Genomic DNA, 14,007 nt, shown 5'->3' with positions numbered 1-14,007 from the left:
GATATGGTCTTTATTGCCATGCAAAATTTGAAAATGATTGCTTTAGCCGTCTAGGAGGAGTTTGCGTTGATTCATTAGATAGCCTATCACTTGCAAATTTTAAATTTACAGTTATAGTAATTAATTTAATTTCAATCAATTCAATTAAAACTCAGCTTAATAAACCAGGAGAAGAATAAATATTTCAGCGTTCCTAATGAATGAAATGCCGCTTAACAAGTTGTACCCTACAGCTAATAGAATTTAAATAAATTACAGTAAACCACTTACTTGGTGACTATTAAAGATAGGACCGCAAATATCGGCTGGTACTGATAGTATATTTTGCTTTCAAGTTTGTCAATCACTAGGATAATTTCTAAAGCACTGCCTCCCACGATCAAGTAGTCATTGATGATTTGGTCACCAGTGTTATTGGCAACCGCAAGAAGCTGTTTTACAGCTGAAAACAAACATGACTATGACATTGAGATGTGATTGTCACTTAGAAGTTGAGTTATTGGTTTACTCAGGTAAAAATATTATAATAAAGGGTGCTTTACAAAGAGGTCACACCAGACATCAAACACTTCACTAACTTGAAACTCTACAGTTAAAAACCTATAAGTATACACTATACATATATGTAAAAGAATACACAAAGGCTAATTTGATTCTGATCAATCAAAACAAAATGACAGACAAATTAAAGTTGTAGGCCCTATAACTGGGGTAATCTTGATTAATCAGGGTCTTGGACATAATTAATTGAAATAATTGTTCTCAGATTAACAAATTCATCATTCTTGTAGGCTAACTGTAATCATCGTGGTCTATCATGATCGATGAGCGGTCGTAAAAGCAACTTTGAACCTTGATTGTAAGCTACCCTGTCAAAAGAAAGAGTCAATCCTCCTTTTGCACACAAATGAAATAAACAATAAAGAGTTCCAACTAGTTCATCTTCACGCTACCCACTATAGCGTCTCATATAACACAAGGTTTGTCATGCTCCTTTGATTATTGATGGAAACTGCATTATGCAATTTACAGTACACAGTAGAGGTACAATGTTGTACTCATTCTAAGATCAAAATCCTAACAAGCAGTAATTAAAAGATTTCATCGGGTCATTTACTGGATCACAACATTGGGTGTAACCAATGAATGACATTTTGGTCATTAACTAGATTTGGATAAATTTTCTTAGTGTATGTTGGTGATGATGTTTCCAAATTAGGCCTAACTTAATTAAATGCTTGTTAGGAAACACAAAATCTTATCCTAAATCATGTGAGGATACACACTATAATCAGAATTTGACGGCGGGTTGAAGGTTAAAGTATAATTGACTAGATAAAGAGAGGCCATTCACCTGATCCATATTTTATCAATCCTAAAAAGATTATTTTTATTATTATTAATATACATTGTTTCCAGCTTTTAAGTGAGAATCTTGAACACCTTGAAAACCCCTATTTGATAAAAAGGAAAGATAAATATAATTTAAAATTTTAAATAACATGCAGTCATTCTTGGATTGGAACAATAATTTATCTGTGGTAAATTTTATTTTTCCGTTTTTTATTAGGAAGTACAGGCCTCATACAAGATCTGATTTTTCCCTAACCAAAGGTGACAACCCTGCTCAACTGGTTCTTCCTAAACCAATATTTTAAATTATTTTAATACTAAAACACAAACCTCCAAGAGGATGATCTCCTTTAATAAGTTTCCTGAAATGGTTTCCATCAAACTTAACTGAGCTGCCTTCCTCCTTTTCAGTGACTATTAGTTTTCGTTTCTTTTTTTCAGGCTCACCACTTATGGTCTTTTGATCATCCATGTTCGTTGATATCAAAGTTTCAAAGTTTGAAGAAAACCTCCTAAAAAAATACAGAAAAGTGAAAATATGTTTACTATAGTATCAAAGGCTGACAATTTTGAACTTAGATAAAAATTTGGAATACTCTCCCCATGTGTACAGGCCTTACTTCATATCTAAAAAAGTACTGTAGGGAAGTCTCATAGCCATTGGAATTATTTAATTGTGCTTTAACCCTTCCAGGGCTAAATTAAATAAGAGGCTGGAGCTTCATTATTTTTTTCCAAGTTAAAATTTAGTTAAAAGTTAAAAGTTAAGTAGTTAAAACTTAGTAGTTAAAAGTTAGTTTATTTTGTATTATTTTGCTTTAAATAATTCATGAATTATAAGAAAGTTTTCTTTAACTTAGAGTTGAATTAATTTTTTTACAAAAGTTGTGAAGAAAATAAAATTTGATCTGACAGATATATCCCTCTTAGCCCGTCTGTCGCTTGTAGCGATTAGAACGAAATATGAACATCTGCCAATAATTTTAAATGTTCTTGTGGGCGCCAGACGGGGATATATCCTTATAAACCTTAAAGTTCATTCCCTTGTTATATTTTGTATCAATCAAAATGTATTACGAAGTAAATCTAAACCTCTTAGTTCCTCTCCCATCTTATCCCCATTTTCCATCAAGACTACTTCTAGTATGTAAAGACTGTTCTATGTTCAGGTTCATCACATCAATCACACTCCATACTATTATTTGCAATGCTACGTATGAATTCTTCCTCATACATACTTTTAGTTAGCAACTCAAAACATCTTCTTTAAAATGTTGATTGTTTCGATTGGTTTTAAGCTTAGCTCATTAACATAAAATAAAGTACCGGTACAAAACAAAACTGTAAACACCACTCACTAACAACTTTGTGCAAACTGACAGTTGCCAATACTCACACACATTATGGCAGAAAATAATAGCTGAAACAGCTTCAGCAATTATTACTTATCCATAATTCCTCAATGTACAAACTTATCGATTAGTTTTTGGACTAATACAAGTTATCCGTCTAAGTTAAAGCCCAGAAGAGAAATATCTCAGGACGGACATAGGCCTATCTTTTTCCCCCGGGAACGTAAACAGAGATTGACGGATATATCCATCCATAGCCCAGGAAGGGTTAGTTCGTAAACTATGATTTTAAAAAGTTGGTTTTGGCTACCTTATGGTTGCCAGTTTCTTGAAAATTGTAGAATTCTTGCTCGATGCACATTTTGCCACAAGTGTGGGCATCTTCAGGAGCAAAGTTGATTACATTACTTAACACAACAAACACAATTCACATTTTCGGTCGGACGATGATTCACGGTAAGGTCGCAGGAACCCAAGCGTGCGAGCGCATGCGCGGACAGGAGGCTCCACATGTGTCACTATTTGACTGACAACTGGCTTGAGGTATGTTTGGTCGGTCAGGGGATGGGGGTGAGTTTGCGATGTTAGAGCTTTCTCTTCCAAGACTGCAACATTGCCAAGTCTCTGCGCGTGTGGCATCTCTGAAGATGCCACACTTTTGGCGAAATGTGAATCGAGCGAGAGTTCTACAATTTTCAAGAAACTGGCAACCATAAGTTAAACCAATTTATTAATTATTCTTGAAGCTGGAATAACGAACAAACTATGATTTTGGTTTTGGACTTGGGATTTTTCAACAAAAATAAGTTAGGCATAACTTAGATGATATTTTCAAATTCAACATGTAAAACACTGAGAGAAAAAATAAGAGGAAAACTAAGCAAGTTGTTAAGTGAACAAAATTATACCAGATAAATGTTTACAGAGAACAATAAGTAACTTAACCGTTGTTCCATTTGAATGCTTAGTATGATTGTGTACATTAACCTGAGGAGACTTGTAATAAATTTAACTTACTGTATTCAAATTACGGCTGCACTTACTACATTTAGGCCTACTCACATACTGCAGTTTGGTTAAGGTTCTAAGGTTTAGTTTAGAACAGTTAAATTTTATAATCAGCTGGTAGGCTTAGTTAAGTTAATGAAATGAAAAAAAATGAAATGAAATGAAAAAGTGCTTTTATTTACAAATAAGTGAACAAAAATAACTTCTTAGCACTAAATACAACTATGGACAAAAAGCCCGTCTGTTGCGGCTGGCGTACCTGGTTAGCACTTGTACAACAACTGATTGATAATAACAATTTAATGAAACTAATAAATAATAATAAAAAGATTTTAAAAGTAATGACATTTGGGAAAATGATTCTCACAGATTGAATTCTTGAATTAACCCCCATCTTTTAGACCAAGCATCTTTTAAATAATTGCTTAAGACCCGCCAATCCCACCCATTCAATATCTCTATATATTGTTCCTGTGTCAAAATTGGACAGCCAAAATAAAATTTCCTGAGTGGGACTTAGTTGCTATTTATAAGATTTCCCCAAAGTGAATTAATAGCTAATTTAGACACTTTTTCTTTTGCTTTAAAATGTTTTATCCAAGATAATGAGGGAGTTAAAGTAATACCAAGGTAAGTATATTCATTCACCACTTCAATACGCTCGCCTCTGTACCACCAACGATCAGCAGACCCCAGTCGCCTCCTTTACGAATCACCATAACTTTGGATTTACTTAGATTTACACGAAGATTCCAACGTGCACAATAATCATCTAATCGATTGATCATATGCTGGAGGACAGTAGCTGTTGGAGAAATTAAAATTATATCATCAGCATACATTAAAATATTCACTTTGACTCCCTCAAACAAAACTCCTCCACCAATCTCCTCCGGCATGTCGTTAATAAATAAATTGAACAAACTAGGGCTACACACACATCCTTGCCTCAGACCTATCGTTGTATTAAAACTATCTGTAACACCTGCTCGATTCCAGACAGAGGCACTTGTACCGTTGTAATATTGTTTTATAATATTAAAAAACTTTGTTGACACACCTAAAGATGAAAGTTTGTACATTAATGATTGTCTATCTACAGTGTCAAAAGCGGCGCTAAAATCTACAAAAAAAAAGTATAACTTTTCTTGTGCATAAAATTGCAAATGTGCCATGCATGTTAAACTAAAAATATTATCAATTGTTGAATAGTTTTTCCTGAAACCAGCCTGAAACTCAGTAAGAATATCTTCGTCATTGGCCCATTTAACTAACCTATTATTTATTAAACATGAAAATATTTTACCGATGCAATCAATAAAAGATTAAAAGGTTAAGTTAATGGGTAGGTGTATGGCTCTGGGGAGTGGGATTTTTTAAGCGAGATTTATCCCTATTCGGGGAAATTTTTTCAAACTTTTGATCCCTTTCAGGGATTTTCTCCAGTTTGTATCTACAGCTGTATAAACCATGTAGCCCTACTATTTTTGGGGCGAGGAATTCGATGGGACCATCGCCGTCCCCCTACGAGCCCCCCCTTTCAAATTACAAGGGGTAGATGGATATTCTTTGAATAAAATATATTTGTTTCCATGTGTATTTATTTATTATATTATCCTCCATACAAATAAACTCATTTTAACACTTATACTGCCCCCTTGTACTGTAAGGGGAAGACCCTCCCCCCCCCCCTTTGACTAAATATATATATATAATTTTGGAGAATATGTCGGTAAAGCAGTACAAAAATAATGAATATCCCCTATTTTTGGGGTGAGGAATCCAATGGAACCATCGCCGACGACCTAACCCCTCCCCCTTCCTACTTACAAGGGGTGGAATTCCCCCCCAGCCAAAATATTTTTTCTTCCCCATTAGATTGTTTTGTTATGTTTTCCTAAATACAAATACACCCTTTACAACAGTTATATTGCCCTCCTTGACCTGTAAGGGGGCGACACCCCCCCCCATTTGCTAAATGTATATAGCTTTCAAAATTTTGTCTATAAAGCAGTAAAAAACCATGGATACCCCCTATTTTCGGGGTGAGAAATTCAATGGCACAAACCCCATCCCTCTAACCTTGTTAGTTTTCGAGTTAGGGTGGGGGTATATGGATCTGGGGAGTGGGTACAAAATAGGTGTTCTGGGGGGTATGAGGGGTTATGATATATGTTTTTACCCTATTTTGGGGGTGAGAAAGTCAATGGCGCAAACCCCGTCCCTCTGTCTGTCTTAGTTTTCGATCTAGGGTGAGGGTATTTGGATCTGGGGAGTGGGTACAAAATAGGTGTTGTTGGGGGTATGAGGGGTTGTGATATATGTTTCTACCCTATTTTGGGGGTGAGAAAGTCAATGGCGCAAACCCCGTCCTTCCAACATTTATAGTTTTCGATCTAGGGTGGGGGTATATGGATCTGGGGAGTGGGTACAAAATACGTGTTGTTGGGGGTATGAGGGGTTGTGATATAGTTTTTTACCCTATTTTGGGGGTGAGAAATTCAATGGCGTAAACCCCATCCCTATATCTGTCTTAGTTTTCGATATAGGGTGGGGGTATATGGATCTGGGGAGTGGGTATAAAATACGTGTTCTTGGGGGGTATGAGGGGTTGTGATATATATTTCTACCCTATTTTGGGGTCGAGAAATTCAATGGCGCAAACCCCGTCCCTCCAACATTTATAGTTTTCGATATAGGGTGGGGGTATATGGATCTGGGGAGTGGGTATAAAATACGTGTTCTGGGGGGTATGAGGGGTTGTGATATATGTTTCTACCCTATTTTGGGGGTGAGAAAGTCAATGGCGCAAACCCCATCCCTATATCTGTCTTAGTTTTCGATATAAGGTGGGGGTATATGGATCTGGGGAGTGGGTATAAAATACGTGTTCTGGGGGGTATGATGGGTTGTGATATAGTTTTTTACCCTATTTTGGGGTCGAGAAATTCAATGGCGCAAACCCCGTCCCTCCAACATTTATAGTTTTCGATATAGGGTGGGGGTATATGGATCTGGGGAGTGGGTACGAAATAAATGTTCTGGGGGGTATGAGGGGTTGTGATATAGTTTTTTACCCTATTTTGGGGTCGAGAAATTCAATGGCGCAAACCCCGTCCCTCCAACATTTATAGTTTTCGATATAGGGTGGGGGTATATGGATCTGGGGAGTGGGTATAAAATACGTGTTATGGGGGGTATGAGGGGTTGTGATATATGTTTCTACCCTATTTTGGGGGTGATAAATTCAATGGCGTAAACCCCATCCCTATATCTGTCTTAGTTTTCGATATAGGGTGGGGGTATATGGATCTGGGGAGTGGGTATAAAATACGTGTTCTGGGGGGTATGAGGGGTTGTGATATAGTTTTTTACCCTATTTTAGGGGTGAGAAATTCAATGTGGAGATCTTCTTTCTTCTTAAGCAGATTGAACTTGCAAGGTTGCAGGGCATAGTCCAGTCGGCTTCGGTGAAAGCGAAGACTGAACTGAACGGTTACTTTCAAATTTCAAATCTCCCCTTGACAAAGTATACCAACCTGACCGCATGAAAACTCGCACTGAGATTTTTACAATGATTTTTTTATAATGATACGTTTTTTGCCCGTATCCCATACTAATAGTACTTGCAGAAAGTTTAATATTTAAAACATTGTTAGGCAATGTCGTCTGAGTCGGATAAACGTTATTTACTTGTTTATGTTCATGATCCCTACCAAGTCTTTTCCAATATTCGTGAGTACTATCAAATCATAAACAATAAATTGTCCCTTAGTTATTTAACCAAACAGTAAAGCACAAATCAAGAAATAACCCAAAATTAATAGAAACAAAATTTCGTCGACACTAGCGCCCACTGTCACGTACATGAACTAGACTCGAAAAACGAGCTTCTAAATTTACAATGGGATAAGAAGTTTAAACTAGTCATTTATTTTATATTATTAGTGCATAACAAAAATCCACTAAGTTACTGTACGTGATAAATTGCGAACAATGATACTATGATGATACTCTTTTATTTCAAGATTTTGTTGTCATATTGTTGTAACTATTTTACTCGTAATAAAAACGTTATCTCCAAACGATTATGCTACTGGTTAAGTTAAGTTGAACGTTGAACTAAATAAAATCATTATTTAAAATAGGATTGGCTTAATTATTCCACCAATAATATATATTTATAACAGTATGCGTTGAATATATATGCAATGTAAATGAGCTGTAAAAAAGGATTACAGATACACGCTTGCCTATATTAATATATAAATGGAAAATTGTGAATTCCTGGAAATTTTTATAGGTGCCTATACTTAAAGAAATCTTTAAGTAACGCTGTAATGCAATTCATGATTAATGAAACAAGAGACAATTAGCAAACAAGCGAAACATACAAAATGTCAATTAAGTTGAAGCTTGGAGCATATCTTTTTAATTAGCGTGCTAAAGCTACTTTAAAGTAGCTTAGCCTACATTGATTATTATAAACTCAATGTTCTGTGTTAATGAGGTAGGCTAATTCAGGGACGGCGATCCTTTATGGAAAAAGTAATCCTGTATACAGGTTGCTCTCTAGTGATTTAATATGGTATTTCAAATATATTGGGGTTTCAGTAGTAACTGGTTTCTTTTTTTGATTCAATGAAAACAAATGTCAACCTGGGAGAACTACAAACAAATGGAAAAACTTCTAACAAACAATACTGGTCAGTGGCGGATCTAGAACAGTCACCACAGGGGAGGAGGTGAACCAGGGGGTCTTGCGTTGTCGCCCCCCCCTAAGTGCACTAAGTAAACTAGGCCTAAGTCTCCTAAGTTTTATACCATTTATTTATTCACAGTTAGTGTGAAGAATTACTTTAAGCAATGGCCATGTCACTAATAACGTAGTGGCAATAATTTAATAACAACTTAGGCCTATTCATTACTTGATTTTGATTCATTGCTTGATATACCAGTTTCTTTGTTTTGGTTTAACCTCAAAATTGGACAGGTATTGAACCACACAGTGATCGTATTACTGCCAAAAACGTTCATCTTCAAAGATATATTAGACCACACCTTAGTCGCTTCTACCACAGCAGACACACGTTTACAGTAGTACGTTTTCTGTGCTTCTAACTAAAAAAGAAATCAAACTGTGCAGCGGTATTCTTACCGTTGATTATAAAACAAAAATTGTTCACTACTTTCCCGTGTGCCCTCAAACCATTGTTTATAAATTGAACCACGTGTTATATTGTTAAATAAATCATTTTTAACTCAATTACAGAGTTATTATTGCCTTTGATTATAGTACAACAAATGATTATTACTTCCCCGTGTACCCGCGCACCATTGATTATGGATTGACCCACGTCTAATATTGTTCAACAAATTATCTGACATCTACAATTCATGTAACTGTCTTATTCCACTGGATCTCATTCTTGTCTGTCCTTATCAAGTTTGCCCCAAAAAATAATACAACAATTCTCGAAAACTCCTCCACCATACATAATCCAACAAAAATTCCGAAACTGGATTAAACATTGAGGAAACATATTTATTTTCGGATCAAAAACGTTATTTGTTTATGTTTATGATCCATACCGGGTATTTTCTAGTATTCGTCAGTGATAATAATCTATATTTTATATCACTACACAAAAAATATTATTGGAATATTATATTAGTTTAGTTTCTAAAAATTAAATATCATGTTACAACCAGGGGAAAAATCTCGATTTCGACGGTTACTCTTCAGGTTTTATGTCAAATCAGCAAACTGTGATAGATAAAGATATTGCAATGATATTTAAATTAAGGAAAGATAAGCATAAAAATGAAATTGTATACCTTAAAAAACGTGTTTAATGAATCCGCTTAACACAATATTTAAACTATATGGGGTAAGTAGTTAATATAATTGGTGAGCAATCTTACGGGGAGGGTCAATATTACTAATTCATGGTTCCATCTGCTTTAGAAAATCAAACAGATTGTATTTGGATTGTGTAAGTGGATATTCATCTTTGGTCATAAAAATTCTGGTTCTGGAAATCCAAACTGGTGATTAGGAATTAAGTTCAACTCACCAATCACAAAACGAAGGCGCTTTAAAAGAAGTTTTTCAAAAACCTTTGAGGCAATGGGGAGGAGACTGATAGGCCGGTACGAACTAACTTGATTTGGTGGTTTTCCAGGCTTTTGAATCATTATAATTTCAGATGTTTTCCATTGAGCAGGGAAATGCTCAGTTCGCAAAATGGAATTGAAAATCAGAGTCAAGAATAAAATTGCTCTTCTTGGAAGTTCCTTGAGAATATTTCCTGTAATCAAGTCATACCCAGGGGCTTTGTGCAGTTTTAATCCCTTAATTACGTTTATCACTTCAGGAGATCGAAACTGAGATATCGGCAATGACATCTGATTGAGGGAGACGAGGAATTCTTCAATTTCTTGGTAGTTGTTATTCAAATTTGTATTTGGCGTGAACACTGTTGAAAGATGGTCAGCAAACAAATTTGCTTTCTCTTCGTTACTTCTGGCCCATAACCCGTTGGGTTTAAATAGTGGGGGTACTGGAGTTTTAGGTTGTTTCATTGTCTTAGTAACCTTCCACAAAGAATAGTTTGTACTTTCAGTTGGAGACAAATTTGCAGTAAAATCACAAAACCATTTATTTTTAAGATTCTTTAGCGCTCGTTTTAGATCTTGAGAAGCTTTATTTAAATTGGCTTTATCCCTTTGGTTACGTGACTGTTGCCATATTCTTCTTAGTCTTCTTTTCTCCGCTATTCTCCGCTTTATCTCAACTGGATAATTTATATGATTCAAGTTCTTTTGTTGGTCACCTGGAGTTGATTGCCAGCAACACGTTTGAATTGTAGAATTAAGAAACTCGACGGCATCATCGATGTAATCTGGCGTTTTTAGGGGTATTTTCAAAGAAATATTTTCATTCATAATTTGCCGAAATTTTTCCCAGTTGGTCAGTTTATTAGAAAGAGTTGGTGAGTGTTCTTTATAAATTATGGTTGAGCTTATGGTTGCTATTATCAGAGAATGGTCTGATGAAAGATCCAGGCAAGATTTGACATCAGTATAATTTTGTCCAATACCTTTAGTCACAAAAAAATCTATGAGGTCTGGAGTTTTTTGAGGATCAGTGGGCCAGTACGCCTGTTGACAAGTAGTTCATATCGTTGTTGTTAATAGATATTAAAAGCTGCCTTCCTCTAGGGTTAGCTAGCCTCGATCCCTACATTGGATGCTTTGCATTATAATCGCCTCCTGCCACAAACCTAGGACCGAGGGTGTTGAAAAAATCTGAAAAGTCTTGATTCATTATATTGTGGCGAGGCCGACATATGATTTACAATTAATTAATTATCAAAATAAGCTGTAAATTATATTCCTCCTTCAATAAGAATTGTATTGACTCAACCTTTGAAGGGCTGTAGGTTTTAACCCTTAGAAAAAACGTGAATTCTAATGAAGTTTGGAAAATCTATGCATTATCCCCTTTTATTTGACAACTATAACCTGGGGATCGGTTCAGTAATTACTGAGAAAACAGTGTTACAACTGTGTATTAAATATATAGATTTATATTTATATTTGTTAACAAAAATTTCTCCCGCGACTGGCAGGGGTAGGGGGGTGTTTGTACAATATTTCCCAGCCGGGCGGGAGCGCGTGCGAATCTGCGACATAGTTTGCCTGTAGTAGTTTGCCTGTCAAAGCATTCTAATTCTTCATAACAAAATGCGTTAAAAATTATACTTTTGATTGAAAATCCACCATTTAAATTTTTTTCGGTTAAAATTATAGAAGGTCACTTTAGGGACATTCCTTTCAACGTTGGGAGCATAAAAAGTAAAAATATATGTACGAAAAGTCGTTTAAAAATTTAAAACACGTAAACAAATTGATAATTTTCACAATTTTTGGAAGTATAGCGTTTTTTGAAGGTGAAGGAGTGTGAATTTCGATATAACGCCTTCTTTGACAAAACTGTATTGTAGAAAATTTTATTCCGAACCTACGATTTTTTCTCAAATCGATTCTAGCTCTTACCGTTTTCGAGCTACAGCTGTTTAAAAAAAACGTGTTTTCCAAAAACGGGGATTTTAATAGAATTTTTTTGGGAGGTTGAATTTTGAAAATGGGGTTTTTACGAATTTCACTGGTAATTTAAGATCCCATAGTACAATACTACGCAAATTTCAAAAGTCTCTAGCACGTTTCTAAACGGTTCAGACGAGCGTACGAAAGTCGGTATTTTTCAATGTTATTTCCCTTAAGAATAACATGGGGGGGAAATTGTTAATTTAGGGGGGGTGGAAATTAGAAAATGCGACTTTTCAGAATTTTCCCGGGGGGTTGGGCACTAGACCTACAAACCACCGAAATTTTCAGCTCCCTAGCACGTCTAGAAGTGGCCAAACATTTGTATCCCAAATTTTAAGTCAAATTTCAACTCTTTGCTCTTTCTCTACCCTTTATCATAAGCATCTAAATGCCAAAGATAGATTGATAGAAGACCTAAAACTATCGACAACAACTAAGTTTGTAAACCTTAACTGTTACTATGGAAATTAAAAATCATAATCACAATATATTAAATTTCAAAATTTAAAGATGATTTCACGTTTTTTTGCAGCTGGATTATTAACAGGATTGGCTATAGGGTTAGCTACAACGACTAATGAAATTCATATAAGGATGGATTTTCATATAGTTCCACCATTAAAATTGAAGCTCCCGGAGGATGAGGCATAATTGAAGACACACACACAACATTGAAGATTACATACATTGATTAGATACATTGAAGATACGCACACCAATGGATGGTCTCCGACGCCCGACGGCAAATGGACACCTACCAATAGGAATAGATGGTCTCCGACGCCCGACGGCAAATGGACACCTACCAATAGATGGTCTCCGACGCCCGACGGCAAATGGACACCTACCAATAGATGGTCTCCGACGCCCGACGGCAAATGGACACCTACCAACTACGGATGTTGGAGGGATGGGGTTTGCACCATTGAATTTCTCACCCCCAAAATAGGGTTAAAACATATATCACACCCCTCATAAATATATATCACTAAAAAAATATATATATCAAATATATATATCAAAATATATATCACCCCTCATACCCCCAACTACACCTATTTTGTACCTACTCCCCAGATCCATATACCCCCACCCTAACTCGAAAACTAAGACAGACAGAGGGACGGGGTTTGCACCATTGAATTTCTCACCCCCAAAATAGGGTTAAAACATAGGCCTATATCACAACCCCTCATACCCCCAACTACACCTATTTTGTACCCACTCCCCAGATCCATATACTCCCACCCTAACTCGAAAACTAACAAAGTTAGAGGGATGGGGTTTGCGCCATTGAGTTTCTCACCACCAAAATAGGGGATATTCATGGTTTTGTACTGCTTTACTGACAAAATCTCCAAAGCTATATACGTTTAGCAAAAGGGGGGTATCGCCCCCTTACAGGTCAAGGAGGGCAATTGATATAAGTAGGCTATATAATTATAAGTATTAATTGATATGCAATTCAATATAAGTGTTAAAAAGGGCGTTATTTGTATTTACGAAAACATAACAAATCAATCTAATGAGGAACAAATTATTTTGGCTGGGGGGGAATTCCCCCCCTTGTAAGTGGGAAGGGGGGGGGTTAGGGCGTCGGCGATGGTTCCATTGGATTCCTCACCCCAAAAATAGGGGATATTCATTATTTTTGTACTGCTTTACCTACATATTCTCCAAAGTTATACATATTTAGTCAAAGGGGGGAGGGTTTTCCCCTTACAGGACAAGGGGGCAGTATAAGTGTCAAAAAGGGTTTATTTGTATGGAGGATAATATAATAAATAAATACAAATGGAAAAAATTATATTTTATTCAAAGAATATCTATCTACCCCTTGTTATTAGAAAGGGGGGCACCGTAGGGGGACGGCGATGGTCCTATCGAATTCCTCGCCCCAAAAATAGTAGGGCTACATGGTTTATACTGCTGTAGATACAAAACTGGAGAAAATCCCTGAATGGGATCAAAAGTTAGAAAAAATTTCCCTGAATAGGGATAAATAACGTTTAAAAAATCCCACTCCCCAGAGCCATACACCTACCAGTTAATGTATTAGCATAGATGAAACGTACAGTAAATGTAGGACGTAAACTAAAGTGCAAACCAAATTATTCAAATTATAGGCTGAAGGGTTGGATTTGGGGTACAGTTTCTTAACTGGGCTATGCTAATATCG

General features: G+C 36.0%; 1 protein-coding gene across 1 annotated transcript in view; it reads right to left on the bottom strand.

Moving 5' to 3' along the window:
• The window catches only part of LOC128988925 (uncharacterized), a 73,508-nt gene that overhangs the window by 59,034 nt on the left and 467 nt on the right, over window positions 1-14,007 (bottom strand). The window contains exons 2-3 of the mRNA XM_054410708.1: window positions 1,684-1,865; window positions 271-442 (exon numbers count right to left, since the gene is read on the bottom strand). Coding sequence (XP_054266683.1) covers window positions 271-442; window positions 1,684-1,825 — 314 coding nt within the window. The 5' untranslated portion in view covers window positions 1,826-1,865. The remainder of the gene's footprint in view (window positions 1-270; window positions 443-1,683; window positions 1,866-14,007) is intronic.

This window comes from Macrosteles quadrilineatus, unplaced genomic scaffold (genome assembly GCF_028750875.1).
Source record: "Macrosteles quadrilineatus isolate MER2022 unplaced genomic scaffold, UCM_ALF_1.0 Scaffold_3__2_contigs__length_128488019, whole genome shotgun sequence".
In the NCBI taxonomy this organism is placed as follows: Eukaryota; Metazoa; Arthropoda; class Insecta; order Hemiptera; family Cicadellidae; genus Macrosteles; species Macrosteles quadrilineatus.
This window is presented reverse-complemented; position numbering and strand designations above follow the sequence as displayed.